Here is a 15,744-nt window from a genome sequence, read left to right on the forward strand (position 1 = left end):
TGCTGGACAACTGAGGCGGTGCCAGGGATTCTGGCGGCTCCCCCATGCCCCCTCACGAGCTGTCTGTCTCTGTCGAGGAGCCCCAGGTGGTCCTTGATGTGGCAGGTAAGAAGATGGAGTTTTTAAATTGATACGGCAGCCACTTATTCTGTCTTGATTTCTCATGCTGGGCCTCTTTCCTCTAAAAGTTGCACAGTTAACTGGTGTTGACAGAAAGCCTGAGCGCGTTACTTCCCTGGGCCCCTCGCTTGCCGGTTTGAACAGTGTTTGATCTCACATGCCTTTCTAGTTGTTCCTGAGTGTCCTACCCTACTACTGGGGTGAGACCTTCTGGGCCCCCTTGGGGCTCTATTAGGGTTAAGGGTGGGCCTAGGGCAGCCCTTTGTCTTGACCCTGGCTAAGGCAGATCGATGGGAAAAGCAAGGGCCTGCTCGAAGGCTGATCTTCAGCGCTTGCTTTTTTAACCTGCTTGTTACGTTTGCTTTTTCCAGGTTACAGCAATTCAAGATGATGGCGATGCAGGGATTGCATCCACTGCCTGAAACCAGTCCTGCCGGAATAACAGCGGAAGTTGCCCTGGGGCCCCGAACAAGGCAAGGTAAGAGCTCCATGGCCCCGATGAGGTCGGGTCTATGAACCCAATGTCAGCCTGAAGAAGCTACAGAAGATGAACCATTGCCCTTCAGCCTCCCAATAAGATGTTTTTGAGTCCACATCTCTCGGGAGGGATTTGAGGTAGGAGATAGGCCCCCGGGTGAGCAGTTGCAGCTGGTCTCCTGCTGCTTCGAGATGGGATACCAGCAGAGGTATTGGGCCCTGACTGGGTGCGTTCTTGTGGATTTCCCAGCCCAAAACATGCTCAGAAAAGGCCCTCAGTCTAGGGAAAGGGCAAGAGGGAGAAGATGCCAGCTGGAATCCATCTTGGCTGAGAGATTGGTGCCCACACCAGGACCAAATATGGAGATGATTGGTCAGAAAAAAAACCCCGAAAGTTGCCCCTATAAAAGCAACCTAAGCTGCCCCTATTGTGTGCAACCTCTGTGGCTCTGCCACGTGTACTTTGCTTCTAATAAACGCTTTTATCTTTTTCGTAATCTTTGTCTCTTTGCTGAATTCTTTCTTCAAAGAAGACAAGAACCAAGGTCCTTCTTCCAGCCGCTCCACCACCAGAATCAGCTACAGCATCCTTTTGGGGAAATACTATTCTACCGAACCCTGAGCCACAGGTGGGCAGGATGGGGTGTCATAGTCACCGGTGGGCCTTGCCCCAGCCCAGGACAGGTAGGTGCAGAGCGGCCCCTCCATGGTCAGCTCTGCCTGGGGCGACCAGGCTGAGGTCTGCCTTGTCGGGGAGGGGAGAGATGGGGGTCCCACTTTGGGTGACTGAGGAGTTACAGGGACAGGGAGAAAAATGGAGAGGGACAGAGAGTGAGGCACATACAAGAAAGACACAGAGAGAAAAAGAGACACAAGAAGAGATATAAAGAGAGAGATGGAGGGACTTCCCAGGCGGTCCAGTGATTAAGACTCCATGCTTCCAATGCAGGGAGCGTGGGTTCGATCCCTGGTTGGGAACTAAGATCCCACATGCTACGCAGCCCGGCCAAAAAAAAAAGAGAGAGAGAGAGAGAGATGGAGACAGCGGGAGATACAGAGAGAGATACAGATACAGATAAACAAAAAATGGAGAAAGACAAAAGGAGACCAGAGAGATGGACAGAGACAGTGAGGTCAAGATAGAGAAGAGAGATAACAATGGCAGGCAGAGAGAGAAACTGTCAGATGGAGAGACAGAGAGAGAGAGATACAGCAGTAAAGATAACTCCCTCCAGGATAAAGCAGGCTATAAAAAAGGCAGATCAAAGGCACTAAAAAAAAAAAAAAAAAAGATGCCTCTCTCCCCATCCCTGCCCTTCTCAACCCCACAGAGGGAGGCCTGCAGGGACAAGCTGGCGGAGATGTACCGCCCACACTGACCTCCTTCTAGGCACTCCCACAGCAGCAGCCGGTCCTCCTTCAGCTCTGCCCACCTTCCCTCCTGCTGCTGGCCAAGCCCATTAAGCTGCTACCCTGGCCACAGCTGAAGGCCCCACGCCCTGAGGAGGAAAACACTGAAGAGGCATCCTTGCTCCCTGCACACCAAACCATCAATTAGTATTAACGAGGGAAGGTTCCTCTCTGCCTAAAGACCCCCATCTGGGCTCAGATGGAGGGGAGGCCCCACCCCCATGACTCAGGAGGTTAAAGGGCCTAGATCCGGCCTGTGAGCCCACAGTGTCCGGATGGCGTGTGACAGAAAGAGAGTCACCATCCAGCTGGTGAACCAGGAGGCAGGGCCTGGAACCAAGGGCCCAAAGCCCTCTCGGGGCCAGAACTACAAAGCAATCCAAGCAGCCTTCCTGGATGAGGGGATCCTGTTCCGAGATCCCTATTTCCCTGCTGGCCCTGATGCCCTACTTCCCTGCTGGCCCTGATGCCCTTGGCTATGACCAGCTGGGGTCCGACTCGGAGAAGGCCAAAGGGGTGGAATGGAAGAGGCCCCATGTAATGTGGGGATGGGGGTTGGGCTCCCGGGTCTGAGGAAGGAGGCTGGGGGCTGGGCTCCTGGTCTGAGGGAGGAGGTGTCACTGTGGGACCAGCTCAGAGCAGGTTCAGCAATCGTGGGTCAGGGGAGGCCCAGGGAAGCCAAACGGCTGCCCACAGGTTTTACAAGCTTCTCATGGGGTTGGAGGCGCTCATTACTCCAGAGCCGCGAGGGCAGGAGGGGGCCCGGGCATCTGACCCCCCAGCTGCTTCTTCCCTCCCCTTCCTGGCTGAGGTCTGGATTCCCCCATCTCCTCCAGGAGTTTTGCGCTAAGCCCCAGTTCATCTGTGAGGACATGAGTGGAACAGACATGTGTCAGAGGAGTCTGGGGGAGACCACTGAACCCCTGCTGAGCCCCCAGATCTGGCAGGCTGCAGTGGGGACCCCGACAGCTCCACCCTCAGCGTCCCCCTGCCCTGTCCCTGCCCCTCCCTCTCCCTCTCAGGCTCTCCTCTCCTGGTGCCTTGGTCTCCCTCTTTCCACCCTCCCCCAATCCCAGCCTCTCCTGCCAGGTAACAGCTGGTTTCTTGCAGCCGCTGCCTCCATCACTCTGTACCCATGACTCCTGTCCCAGGTGGTCTCCCCGGGACAGGGCTTCCAAGAGGGCTACGCAGGCGTCTTCCACTTCCAGGTAAAGCTCGGTTCCTCTGTTCATGCCTCAGTTTCCCCCAGGGTGACATGGATTTCATAGTTGACACTGTCCCCACGGGGCTGTAATTTCCGGACTGGTACAGCAGGGTCAGGCGCCAGAGGTTGGGGCCCAGCAGGGTTGGAGGTGGGAAGCCGAGCCCAGGCCCCTCCCCTTCTCCCACCAGCTCTGGTAGTTTGGCTGCTGGGTGGACGTCGTGGTGGACGACAGGCTGCCTGTGCGTGAGGGGAAGCTGATGTTCGTGCGCTCGGATCAGAGGAACGAGTTCTGGGACCCACTCCTGGAAAAGGCCTACGCCAAGTAAGGACCCCGACGCCACCAGGGGCAGCCCCAAGTCCCAGCCAGCAGGCCCCAAGCCACAGGGGACGCCCGGAGTACCCCCGACTTCTGGGATCCTCTAGACACCCCACCAAAGATCTCAAACCAAGGTAAGCCCACAGGACCCTCATGTCATACCCTCGCCTGAGGACCTCCAAATCATAAACACCTCCCTGATTTTTTTTTTTGGGGGGGGCGTGCCTTGTGGCATGCGGGATCTTAGTTTCCTGACCAGGGATTGAACCCGTGCCCCCTGCATTGGGAGCACAGAGGCTTAACCACTGGACCACCAGGGAAGTCCCCCTCCATTGATATTTCACACAAAATATTCCCAGATACCAACCGAACACTCTTAATTCTGAAGGAGACTGAAATCTCGTGTCAGGCCCCGGAGTCACCAAGTCTAAGCAGTCCCCTTGGGGGACCTGCAACCTCAGACAATCTCTCCTGATCCCTTGAGAAACCCAAGACACCTCTAAAATATTGGGTGTAATCCTGGGACCCTTAAATCTTCACTTTTCCCTATTCTGCAGCTCTGAAATCCCTGACAAACCCCTTAGGGATCACCCCCCAAAGCAGACATCTCCCACAGACTCAGTGTCAGACACAGACCCCAGGATGCCCAGAATTCTGACAGAGCTCTTCTGTGACCCCCAGATCACGCAGTCCTGGTGGCCCCAAGAGCCACCAGCCAAATTTCTCAGGGCTTACCAAGTGCACCCTCCTTAAGAGTCTGCCAATTTGGGGGATAGCCCTTGGGACCTCACAGCATGAGACAGAGGCCCCCCACATTCCCATGGTTGCCCAAGATACTCGCCCATGACTCAGACACCCCACCCGAGACCTGCTTCCACAGGCTCCATGGCTCCTACGGGGTGATGCGAGGCGGCCACATGAATGAGGCTTTCGTGGACTTCACAGGCGGTGTGGGCGAGGTGCTCTACCTGAGGCAGGACACTCCAGGCCTCTTCTCTACCCTGCGCCATGCCCTGGCCGAGGGGTCCCTCGTGGGAGCCGCTGCCCTGGTGAGAGAGTCAGACTCCCATGAAGACCCCCGCCAGGACCAGAGTGCAGTCACAGCTAGAGAGGGGCGGTGTCCTGGGTCTTTCTCCCCTCTGCTTTCACTGCTGGCTTATTGTCTCTCACAAACCTAATGCCAGCAAGTCAAAAGGACATTTATTTGCTCTCATGACTAATGAAGCTTCAGGCACAGCTGGATCCAGGTGCTTAGTGGCTGTTGTGAATGTGTTTTTCTATTCTTGCTTCTGGGTTAGATTCACTCACAGGCAGGCTTTTCTCTCATGGGCACAAAAGTGGGCCCCACAGCTGCAGGTTCCTCCTACTGCCCCCCGGGGGATGTGTGTGTGTGAAAAAAAAAGTGCCTCTTTCTGAGAATTTCAACAAAAGTCTCAGGACTGATTTTTCATGGGCTCAGTTTGGGTCATATGTCCATCTGTGACCCAATCACATATTCATTCACTGAGTCAGTCTAACTCATTCGTTCATTCATTTATTTAATCCTCTACTCAGTTACTGAGTGTCTTTTGCATTTCTCCACCTCTTTTCCTCTCTGTTCTGTATCTTTCTTTGTCCCCGTGTCTCTCCTCTTTATTTATTTATATTTTTAGTAAATTTTTTAAAAATAAATTTATTTATTTATTTTTATTTTTGGCTGTGTTGGGTCTTCGTTGCTGCACGCGGGCTTTCTCTAGTTGCGGTGAGCAGAGGCTGCTCTTCATTGTGGTGCGCGGGCTTCTCATTGCGGTGGTTTCTCTTGTTGAGGAGCACGGGCTTCAGTAGTTGTGGCAAAGGGCTTAGTTGCTCCGCAGCATGTGGGATCTTTCCAGACCAGGGCTTGAACCCGTGTCCCCTGCGTTGGCAGACGGATTCTTAACCACTGCGCCACCAGGGAAGTCATATGTCTCTCCTCTTTAAATCTGTTTTGGTCTCTTGTCTCCATCTGCCTCTCTCTCCTTCTCTTGCCTTCACTTGCCAACTCCCAGCCCCTCTCAGAGCCTGGTGCCATTCAGTTAGGTGCTCTGGGTGACTCCTGCTTTGGTGAAAGGAGGTGGGGATGCAGAGGGGAGCTCTGTCCCCTGCTATGGCTCACTGTCCTGTCCTCTTCCTAGAGTGATCGGGGCGAGTACCGTACAGAAGACGGGCTGGTGAAGGGACATGCATATTCAGTCACAGGCACACACAAGGTGAGGAACCCCCAGGGTGGGCTGGCAGGGGGTGTCCAAGCACCAAACCCCCACTGACCACGTCTCCCTTAGGTGTCACGGGGCTTCACCAACGTGCAACTGCTGCGGCTGCGGAGCCCACAGGGCCGAGTGGAGTGGCCTGGGGCCTGGAGTGATAGGTGGGATGGATCTGGGTGGGTGGGTGGCTCGGTCCCACCTGCCCACCCCTTACACCTCCGTCTCCCCAGATGCCCATGCTGGGACGTGCTCCCCGCTGAGTGGCGAGACGCCTTGCTGGTGAAAAAGGAGGATGGTGAGTTCTGGTGAGTGGGGCAGGGTCCCCGGTCTGCTTCGGGGAGGGGCGCCAGGCCAGCAGGGTCAGGGAGGGGGCAAGTCCCGCTTGAAGGGACATGGGAGAAGTTCATGGGGGTGGGTCCTAAGGGGGAGAAACTGTCCATGTCTGTGGTAATTCGGGAGTTGGGTTCTATTTCGCGGAGTCGAATTAGAATTAGCAGTAACATTAGGGAACTTGGAAGCATAGTAATCTTTGGAGGGTTGAAGGGGGATGGGTAATATTTAGGGCAGTTGAGGGAGGCTTGGTGACATTGGGGCATTTCTTGAGATTTGGCAATATTGAGGGGCTGAAGGGTACTTACTGGTAATAGAGAATCTGAGGGTCTTGGTATTTGGGGGTTGAAGGCAATTGGACCATATCTGGGGGGAGTTTGTGGACCTTGGCTATTTGCAGGGCATTTCTGAGGACTTGGAGAAATCTGAGGGAGCTGGAGGGCTCTAATTTGAGCTCTAATTAGGGCTCTAATTTCTGGAGACATGTATTATTTGGGGGACTGAAGTGTACTTGGCGACATTTAAGGAATTTAGGGGCTTTGTGACTTGGGGGGTCATGAGCTATTTGGGGTGGGGGCCGGGCCAGGGTCTGACTGCCGGCCACCGTCCAGGATGGAGCTGCAGGACTTCCTCTGCCACTTCGCCACCATCCACGTCTGCTCGCTGAGCCCTGAGGTGCTGGTCCGCAGCCCGGCTGGAGGCGGCAGGCACATCCACACCTTCCAAGGCCGCTGGGTACGCGGCTTCAACTCTGGCCGGGGCCAGCCTCGTGCCAGTGAGGCCTGGAGAGTCCCCTAAAGGCAAGCAAGGGGGGCCGTGGCAGGCTGGGTAACCCTGTTTCTTTGTCCTTTACTAGAAACCTTCTGGACTCACCCCCAGTTCTGGCTGACGCTGCTGGAGCCTGAGGAGGAGGACGAGGGGCCCTGGGAGGGCTGGGGGGCAGCAGGGGCGCAGGACCCCCACTGGAGGGCGCACCCCCAAATGCACTGTGCTTCTGTCACCCATCCAGCGCAACCGGCGGCCCCTGAGGGCCCAGGGCCTCACATACCTGACTGTGGGCTTCCACGTGCTCCAGGTGGGACCCCAGGCTGGAAGAGGCAATGGGGGGAACACAGAGGCATGGAGGTGCAGGAGGCCAAAGGGGGGATCTGAGAGGGTAGAGGATGGGGGCCGAGGGTCAGAGTCAGGAGACAGCTGAGGAAATCGGAGGTGGGGGTCAAGGAGACACTGAAGGGCTAGGGAGGGCGCAGAGGGAGAGGCTGGGGGTCAGAAGGGTAGAGGGGTGAGGGGTGAGGGGTCAGAAAGGAGACAGAAAGGGCTGGAGGAAAGGTTGAGGATCAGGGAGGGGACCGAGGAGCAGAGGGCACAGATGGGAGGGAGGGGTCCGGAGGGGCTGGGGCAGGGGCTTTAGAAGGGGTGGGATGGGAAGAAAAGAGAGGGAGGGGTGTGGAGGGAGCCGGAGAGGGGGGACTCTGAGGGGTGGCTGCCTCTGCCTGGCCCTGACTCCCCTTGCTCTTCCTTCTTACAGATCCCAGAGGAGGTGGGTATCAGGTAGGACCCCAGATTCCATCCATCTCTGAGCCAGCCCCAGCAGCTGGGACAACCTGGGGGCCTGGGACGCGCTTGGGGTGATGGGTGACCAGTGGGTTTGGACAGGGCGGTGTGGAGGATGCAGTGGGTCGGAGGCTGGGTGGGGTGAACTTGGACGGCGGTGGTCACGCCGCCCTGCCCCCCAGCTGCTGGGACTGTGGGACTCCCTGCGCAGTCGCGCGCTCTTGCGGGGCCTGCTGCGCGCCGACCGCTCGCCCTTCTGTGCCCGCCACGACGTGAGCCACCGCTGCCGCCTGCGCCCCGGCCACTATCTGGTGGTACCCAGCGCCGCGCCGCCCGCGCCGCCGACGAGGTCGACTTCACGCTGCGCGTGTTCTCCGAGCGTCGCCACACCGCAGTGTGAGCCGGGATCCCCTGCTCCGCCCCGGGATCCCCTGCCCCGCGCCTGGGTCAGCCCAGCGCCCCCAGGATCCCACCTAGACCCCACCCGAGCCTCAGCTGAGACCCCGCGCGGCCCATATCCCCAGCCGCGGGGTGAGCAGTCCCCTGCCCCCATCTCCCGTCTGTAATTTGCAGGGAGGTAGATGATGTGATCAGCGCCGACCTGCGTGCCCTCATGGTGAGGCGCTGCTCTGGGAAGGGGTGCGAGGGTGTGTGTGTGCTGGGGGGCCAGAACTAAACACCCCCTACCCCACAGGTCCCCTACATTCCCCTGGAGCTAGAGATGCAGCAGCTGTTTCAGGAGCTGGCAGGAGAGGTGAGGAGATGGGGCAGGGCTAAGGGGGTCCCTTCCCTCCCCTCCCCTCCCCTCCCCTCGCCATGTACCCCTCCCTCCCTTTCTCCCTCATCCTAGACATCTCATTTTGCTTTGATTTCTCAGTCTGTCTGTGCTTAAATCTCATGAGCTTCTTTTCTCAAAATGCTCACAGCTCTTCCCTGCCTCAGAGCCTTTGCTCAGTCCGTACCCTCCCCCTGGACTGCTTTCTCTCCCTTCACAACCCCTGCCAGGCTAAGGCCTTATCTTTCCAACGTGCCCTGACCCTCCCCCAGGCTGGTCAGCTGCTTGTCCTCTGTGGGCTCCCGCAGCCCAATGCTTCCCCATTGCAGCCCTGACCACTCTGGGGACAGGTCTCACTCCCTTCCAGGACCAGGAGCTCTGAGAGGGCAGGCCTGGGCTTCTCTCAGTCCCTGCTGTGTCCCAGCACCACCCAGCATACTGTCTGGGCGGCCCAGGGCTCTTTGCTGAATGACTGCCCGAGTGCAGGCTCACAACCGGCTCTCTCCTTACCAGGAGGAAGAACTCAGTACCCCTCAGCTCCAGACCTTATTAAGCATTGCCCTGGAACCTGGTGAGTTAGGGACCAAGAGTGGACTCCGGAGCCCCCATGTGTGTTAATCCACGATGCTTCTGGGAGTCAGGCCATGGGAACCCTGGGCTCAGCCTGCTGGCATCTCCCCTGTAGCCAGACCTGTGGGTTCTGTGATAGGACCCGTGGCCAAGGCCATGGCCACGTATAAGCCCATCTTCCTTTATGGAAGTGTAACTGTCCTGAGCACAGACCCAGAGCCCCGTGCCTGGGTTCAAATCCCAGCTCTACTAGTTTCCAGCAGTCCCATGGCTTTCTGCACCTCAGTTTCAGAAAGGATTATTGAGGATAACAATAATTCCTAGCACTTATACTAATGGCCAGTACGCAGAAAGTACCTTTTTTTTCCCCTGTAGCCAGGGCCCATGCACGGACTCCCAGAGAAATCGGGCTCAGGACCTGGGAGCAGCTGCTGCAGCGTTTTGGGGTATATGATGGGGGCATTGCCTGGGTACGGAGGATGGCCTCCTCTTCCCTTCTGGGGACATTGACCTTAACCAGATGCCGCATCCCCAGCATGGGCGAAGCCTCGACCTGTACCACTTCCAGCAGCTCTGGGGCCACCTCCTGGAGTGGCAGGTAAGATGGGGGCTGGGCAGGGCACCTCCTTCTGGAGGGAGAGGCACCTTTACTAACATGGGCATAGGTGCTCTGTGGGCTAGCAGGGCCCCAGGGGAGAAGGGGAACTTGACCACACCACGCCAACCTGGAGGCATCTGGCTGGGATATCCCTGCCCCATACACCCCTTTGTTGTCCCTCTACTTGTCTGTCACTGGGAGGCGATAATGCCCCGCCCCGCCCCTGCTCTGGCTCCCCGTGAGGAGATGGTCCCAGGTCTCCCCACACTGCAAGTGGTAAGCCACTGTTCACTGAGCCCCCCCTAAGCCCTTTGTGGTGAGAATATCACCTTGTCCTCACAACACCCTTGTTACTGCTGGTACTGTTATTCCCAATTTACCGAATGGGAAACAGACACCCAAAGTGGTTAAGCTGCTTGCACAGGGCAGCCAGGAAGAAAGGGAGGTGGGTGGGAACTCAGGCTCTCTGGCTCCAAGACCCACTTTCAGCCTCCTTCAGGGTGCCTAGGGGCCTGGGGGTGGGACTGACCAATACCTCCCTGCCCAGGCCACATTTGACAAGTTCGGTGAGGACGCCTCCGGAACCATGAACTCCTATGAACTGAGGCTGGCCCTGAACGCAGTGGGTATGGACAGAGGTCCTGTGGGATCCTGGGGACAGATCTGCTCCCCCTCTTCCCCTGTACTCCTCCCCCGCCATCCACAAAGCCCACACCTCAGTTGCCCACTCTTGGCAGGAAATGGGTGACCCTGAGAGAGGCCCAAAGGGGAGAATCCTCTGTGTGTGGGGAGGAGGGCACTGAGGGAGGGAGTGCGGCCCTCCTGGGAGGGGAAGGGGGGCGTGGGCGCTGGTGTCTGAGAGGCCCCAGCTCCCAGGACCTCATGGTAGAATGTCCTGGACTCCTGGACTCCTTGGGTGGCCCTGGGTGCCTGGAGCCTCCATTTCCCTCTCTGTAAAATGGCTAATACACAGGGTGGCCAGGAGGAGCCTGTGGAATGGAGCCCACAGGGTTTAGTGCTGGGGAATGCAGCTTCCATGACAACATGCCAGAGTACCCAGAGGAAGGCTCCCACTGAAAGGCTGAGTTCTTCCAGGAGACGTAGAACAGCCCCATTCCATTTGTGTGGGAGCCCAAAAATCCTAGCCAATGAACAGAGGCAGAGAGCAACTTTTTCCCTGGGCTATACAGTTGGAAAAGTGCATGTGATCTGTCCCCCACTCCACCTTGCATGGACGGGGTGTGGTCTGGGATCAGACACAGAACTCCCAGACCCCCACCCCACCGCAGGGCTCATCTGCCACAGCAAAGGGAAGGGTGAGACATGGGGAGATGGGGGGCTGGGGGTGATGTGACCCAGAGTCTGAGAGGCAGGGGGAGACCCTGAGGGGGGAAGTCAAAGGTGCAGGGAGGTGCAGGAAAAGGGAACTCAAGACAGGGGGGAGATGGAGTCAGAGAGAAGATTGGGAGATGTGAGCTTGAGAAACAAGAGTCCCAGGTAGGCAGAAGCAGAGGCGAGAGAGGGTGGCGGAAGGCGGAAGGCTGTACTGTTCACGCGGTATGCCCGAGTGCCTGGTACAAGCCTGGTGTTAGCCTAGGCAGAGGAGCGCTCTAAGGGGCTGACGTGCTGATGGTGCAGACACAGAACAAGCAGAACGTCTAGCGCAGATGGTGAGAAGTCCTACAGTGGCAAAAGGAAACAGGCCATGGTGCTGGGACCCGCAGAGCGTGAGGTGTGGGTTGAGACATGGCGGTCAGGGAAGGCCTCACTTGGGTGATGTGTGAGCAGAGACCGGAAGGAGTGAGCCTTGGGGACTCTGGGGAAGAGCGGTCCAGATGGGGAAAGTCAGTGTAAAGGCCCTGAGGAGGCTGGTGTGGAGGCAGCGGAGTGAACGAGGGGCCCAGTGATGGAGATGACAGGGGGCCAGTGTGGCTGGAGCCAAGTGGGGAGGGGGAGGTGGTCAGAGAGGAGATCGGTGGAGGAAGACAGGAGAGCCCCACGAGGCCTTGGGAGGACAGCTCTTTAAAAATTCTTAAATATGTATGAGAGGGAGGAGGGAGAGGCAAGTCCAGGGTCAGGGACTTGTGTGTGAGCCTGGAGCTGACAGGCAAGGGAAAGGTGGTGTGTATGGTGGAGGGAATACCAGGGAGCGGGCCAGCTGGGAGCAAGGTCCGGAGACCTAGGCAATCCTGGGCTGGGGGGACGGACAGGAGAAAGAACCTGCTCCGATCCAATCCTATCCTCTGCTCCACAAGCACCCCCTGAGCCCCGCTCTGCTCCAGGCCCTGTGCTGGCTGGTGCTGGGGATTCAGTGGTGACCAGAAGCCCTTCCTGGACCTCACCCACCACTCACTCCCCTGCCCTGTGCAGGCGCAGCCAGACCCACCAAAGACAGTGACAGCCCAGAGGGCTCAGGGCAGGGACGTGGAGGCCCAGAGGGCTCAGAGGGCTCAGGGCAGGGACGTGGAGGCCCAGAGGGCTCAGGGCAGGGACATGAGCTGTGGGACCCCAGAGGAGGGGCTTCATGCTGCTTGCTGGGGGCTGAGTATCTGAGAGGACTTCCTGGAGGAGGCGTGTATCAGAGTAGGAACACTCCGGGCTGAGAGAGGACGTGGTGTTCTGGGCAGAGGGAACATCAAGTGCAAAGAAGGCAAGGCAAAGCCCAAGGTCAAGTAGAGGAGAGGGAGGTGGGGAACAGGAGATGAGGTGCAGCCTGTGCAGGCCACCAGGCAGCTGGGGACAACAGGGGCCCTGGGGAGGGGTAACCAGGAGGTCATGGTCACTAGGGCCCAGTAACCGAGGTAAGGGCTTTCACAAGGACTGGCTTTTAAAAGCCTCTGTGGGACGATTCCTCATCGGAGGTGATTTCTGAACTCCAGAAATCGCCCCTGGTCTGGAACATCAAGAAATTGACATCATACGGGGCTGATAAAAATGCTTTGCTGCACAGAAATATCCTCTAGTGTCTATTGGCAGAAATCCTGCAGAGTTTAAAGGAATAATAATACAGTAGTTATGATGGGCCAGACACTGCCCTAAGCTCTCTACATATAACATCTTCACACGACCTTACAGGGTCAGGGCTATCATAGTCCCCATTTGACAGATAAGGAAACTGAAGCCCAGAGAAGTGAAGGGAGCTGCCCATGGCCTCACGGCTGGGATGAGGCAGAGCTGGGACTAGAGAGGTGGGACCAGGCCCCCCTGGTGTCTGCCTTCCCTGGGGAGTCGGAGGGGGGGGTATGACCCTGAGGTGGGGCTCCCGGGGCAGCCCAGGCTCAGAGGCGGCCTCCCCGGGGCTTCCACCTGAACAACCAGCTGACCCAGGCCCTCACTAGCTGCTACCGGGACAGCCGTCTGCGCGTGGACTTCAAGCACTTGGCGTCCTGCGTGGCCCAGCTCATCTGCCTCTTCCGTGAGTGTCATCCCTGGCACTGGTGGGACAGGGGGAGGATGTCTCCATAGTAGGTGGACCAGGGAGGTGGGCGCGCACCCTGCCCCTCTCTGACAGGCCACTGCAGCCAGCACCTGGATGGGGGCGAGGGGGTCGTCTGCCTGACCCACAGACAGGTGAGCCTGGGCTGCAGGGAGGGGTGGCACGGGAGTGTCAGGAGTCCCCTGCCTCATGCCTGCTGTTTCCTCTCGCTCAGTGGATGGAGGTGGCCATCTTCTAGGACCTCAGCCTGGGAGCCCTGCCTTACCCTTCTCCCAGCCCGGACCAGGGTTTCCTCTACAGGAAGGGGGCTGATGCCCTGATGTTAAGCAGTGATTCAGAGTGTGGCCTTGGGAGCCAGCCTGCCTGGAGCTGACTTCCGGCCCCCCCACTCACCAGCTGGGTGACACTGGGCAAGTCACTGCACCTCTCTGGTAAACGGGCATGGTAACAGCACCTTTCTCATGCAGGCTGCACGAGTTAGCCCACGTTACACGCTTACAACAGTGCGTGACCTGGAGTGGGTCCCCAACAGCACTCCTACTTTCACACACTCATGGGAACAGGGATCGGGGCACTCCCACGCCCCACCTCACTCTGGCAAGAGGTGCTCTATCATCGCTCTCCTAAGAGGTGGAGAACAGATAGAAAAACAGAGGACACTGTAGGAATCCTTCTTAAAAATATTACATGTTTTATTATCCTGTCCCCAGAAGGGTGGTTTATCCAGAAACCGAGAAAAAAAATAATCAATCGGAATAAACTCAAAAAAAAGGGGGGGGGGAGGTGGTGGAGTGAAACCATCCACTAACAGGCAGCTAGGCCAGCAGCCCACCCTCCGCCTCGGGGGGGGGTCCCCAGAGACCCACACCGACCGCAGACATCAGAGAAATCAGTAAGGGGCTGGGGGAGGGGAGCAAATCAGCTATGTCTTCATTATGAGAGCAAGAGGCGGCGAAGATATGCTGCTAGGTGAATATATATTTATATAATAAATCCGTAAGTTAATAAAGTAAATAGTAATTCTCTGAAAGTTTTTTTTCATAGTTTTTTTTTTTTGTGGATTTTTGTGTGTTTTTTTTGTGTGTGTTTTGTGTGTGTGTTTTTTCTCTTTTTTTCTTTTTTCTTTTTTTGCCGGTGGAGGGGGTCCTTAGAAAATCTGAGAGATACGCAGGTCCAGACAAAGCAAGGTGGGGGCTGGCTGGGGGTGAGGGTGGGAGGCTGGTCTGCCCAACCCCACTCCTGGTGCAGAAGAGGGGGGACTGAGCTGAACCCCCTCATCTCCTGGCGATGCCAAGTGAGGGGAGGGGACAAGGGAGCAGGGAGCAGGCTGGTCCTCTTTCCTGCCGGGCAGCTGTGGCACCCTCTACGGGGCCCATCGCAGGCCCGGGCGGTTCCTGGACAAGGCACGTCGGGCTTTGGCCTGGATGTGGGAGGCCTTGAAGGGACCTCAGGGGAGAAGAAATGGACCAGGGGGGTGGTGAGGGGTGGGCGTTTCTAGGGCTTGGAGGGGGCCTGTTTTACTGTGAGGATCCACTGTCCCCTCCACAGAGTTAAAAAAACAAAACAAAACAACACATCATATATATTTACCAGACCAGAAGCGCTGACCCCGGAAGCCTCCCTCACACCCGTCCAGGGGGAGGGGGAGATCCTCCTGGCCCACTGACAAAGAGAGAGGAGAGAGCCTGCCCCAGCCCCTCCCTGCCCACCCCACTCCCGCCCAGAAAGGACTGACAGAGAGTGCTTTGCATAGATACAGAGTCAGAGGAGCGGGGCCAGGGGGTGCCCTTGCAGTGGGGGGGTGGGGTGGGGCAGAAAAGCTCCCCCAGCCCCTCCTGGAGGCTGTGAGGAGGGGTGTTTGGTCAGGGTTTCTCTGGTGGGGGCCTCACAGGTCGCTCTCGCCGTACAGGGCTGTGGAGAAGGACTTGTAGTCGAGGGCCCCGGGCACGGCATCAGGGCCCTGGTATGGGGCCATGCGGGCGATGCAGTACTCGGCCTGGTCGGGGGGCAGCTCTCTCCGCAGCTCCTCGGCTGTGATGAAGTTCTGGGGGCGGCAGGGCGGGAATCTGGGTCACGCCCAGCCCTGGCCGCAAGGGCCCCTCCCCGCCGGCCGCTGGGTGCCTCCCAGGTGTCTTGCTCACCTTGTCCCCGGCCAGGACCTTGAAGGAGGCGATGACCTGGTCGGCCGTGTCTGTGTCGGTGGTCTCCCTCGACATGAAGTCGATGAAGGCTTGGAAGGTCACGAGGCCGCTGTGGTTGGGGTCAACCACGCTCATGATGCGGTTGAACTCGGCATCGCCCTGCGAGGGGGGTGGGCGGGGGACAGGCGGCCTTTAGCGGGGCAGGGCGGCCGGGCTGGCCCGGTGGCTAGAACCGGGTCAGGAGAGCAGGGCCCGACCCCAGTGCACACGACAGGCGTCGTCAGCCCGCCTCCAAGGGTCTTGGCTCCCCGGCCGACTGCCCCACCTGCCCCAGACCTGGGACGTGCACCCTCTGCTCCTCCCGTCCCGCGTTTCTGGGAAGTGGGGAGTTGGGGAGTGGATCTAGCAGGCCTACTGCTCCTCAGCCCTGGCTGGAAAGTTAGCTCCGGAGGGCGAGGAAGAAAGAAAGAAAGAAAGAGAGAAGGGGAGAGAGCTGGAGGCCTGACCTCCTCTCTCCGGAGACTTCCAGGAAAGGAGGCGGGAGGCTCAGGGAGTCATCGGAGGGACCCCAACCAGCAGATGCAGCAG

The 15,744-nt window shown here is 58.0% G+C and overlaps 2 protein-coding genes across 7 annotated transcripts in view; one reads left to right on the forward strand and one right to left on the reverse strand.

Moving 5' to 3' along the window:
• Window positions 1-2,282: 2,282 nt before the first annotated feature.
• Window positions 2,283-13,253, forward strand: CAPN12 (calpain 12; the record flags this gene model as incomplete). Its single annotated transcript, XM_082677793.1, is given in 26 exon segments — window positions 2,283-2,426; window positions 2,428-2,544; window positions 2,844-2,907; window positions 3,097-3,143; window positions 3,147-3,215; window positions 3,400-3,405; window positions 3,409-3,533; window positions 4,408-4,576; window positions 5,681-5,755; window positions 5,828-5,913; window positions 5,983-6,057; window positions 6,694-6,857; window positions 6,939-7,041; window positions 7,043-7,157; window positions 7,611-7,622; window positions 7,819-7,959; window positions 7,962-8,032; window positions 8,210-8,252; window positions 8,331-8,390; window positions 8,925-8,982; window positions 9,357-9,427; window positions 9,517-9,579; window positions 10,127-10,201; window positions 12,856-12,994; window positions 13,091-13,149; window positions 13,230-13,253. Coding segments are annotated over 26 exon segments (2,175 nt in total).
• Window positions 13,254-13,686: 433 nt separating this feature from the next.
• The window catches only part of ACTN4 (actinin alpha 4), a 72,736-nt gene continuing 70,678 nt past the window's right edge, over window positions 13,687-15,744 (reverse strand). For all 6 annotated transcript variants that reach the window (XM_082676513.1, XM_082676515.1, XM_082676512.1 and 3 more), the window contains 2 exons: window positions 15,157-15,315; window positions 13,687-15,059 (listed from right to left, as the gene is read on the reverse strand). In XM_082676513.1, coding sequence (XP_082532639.1) covers window positions 14,901-15,059; window positions 15,157-15,315 — 318 coding nt within the window. In that variant the 3' untranslated portion in view covers window positions 13,687-14,900. The remainder of the gene's footprint in view (window positions 15,060-15,156; window positions 15,316-15,744) is intronic.

The sequence above is a fragment of the Grampus griseus genome, assembly GCF_964374135.1.
Source record: "Grampus griseus genome assembly, chromosome: 19".
Classification (NCBI taxonomy): Eukaryota; Metazoa; Chordata; class Mammalia; order Artiodactyla; family Delphinidae; genus Grampus; species Grampus griseus.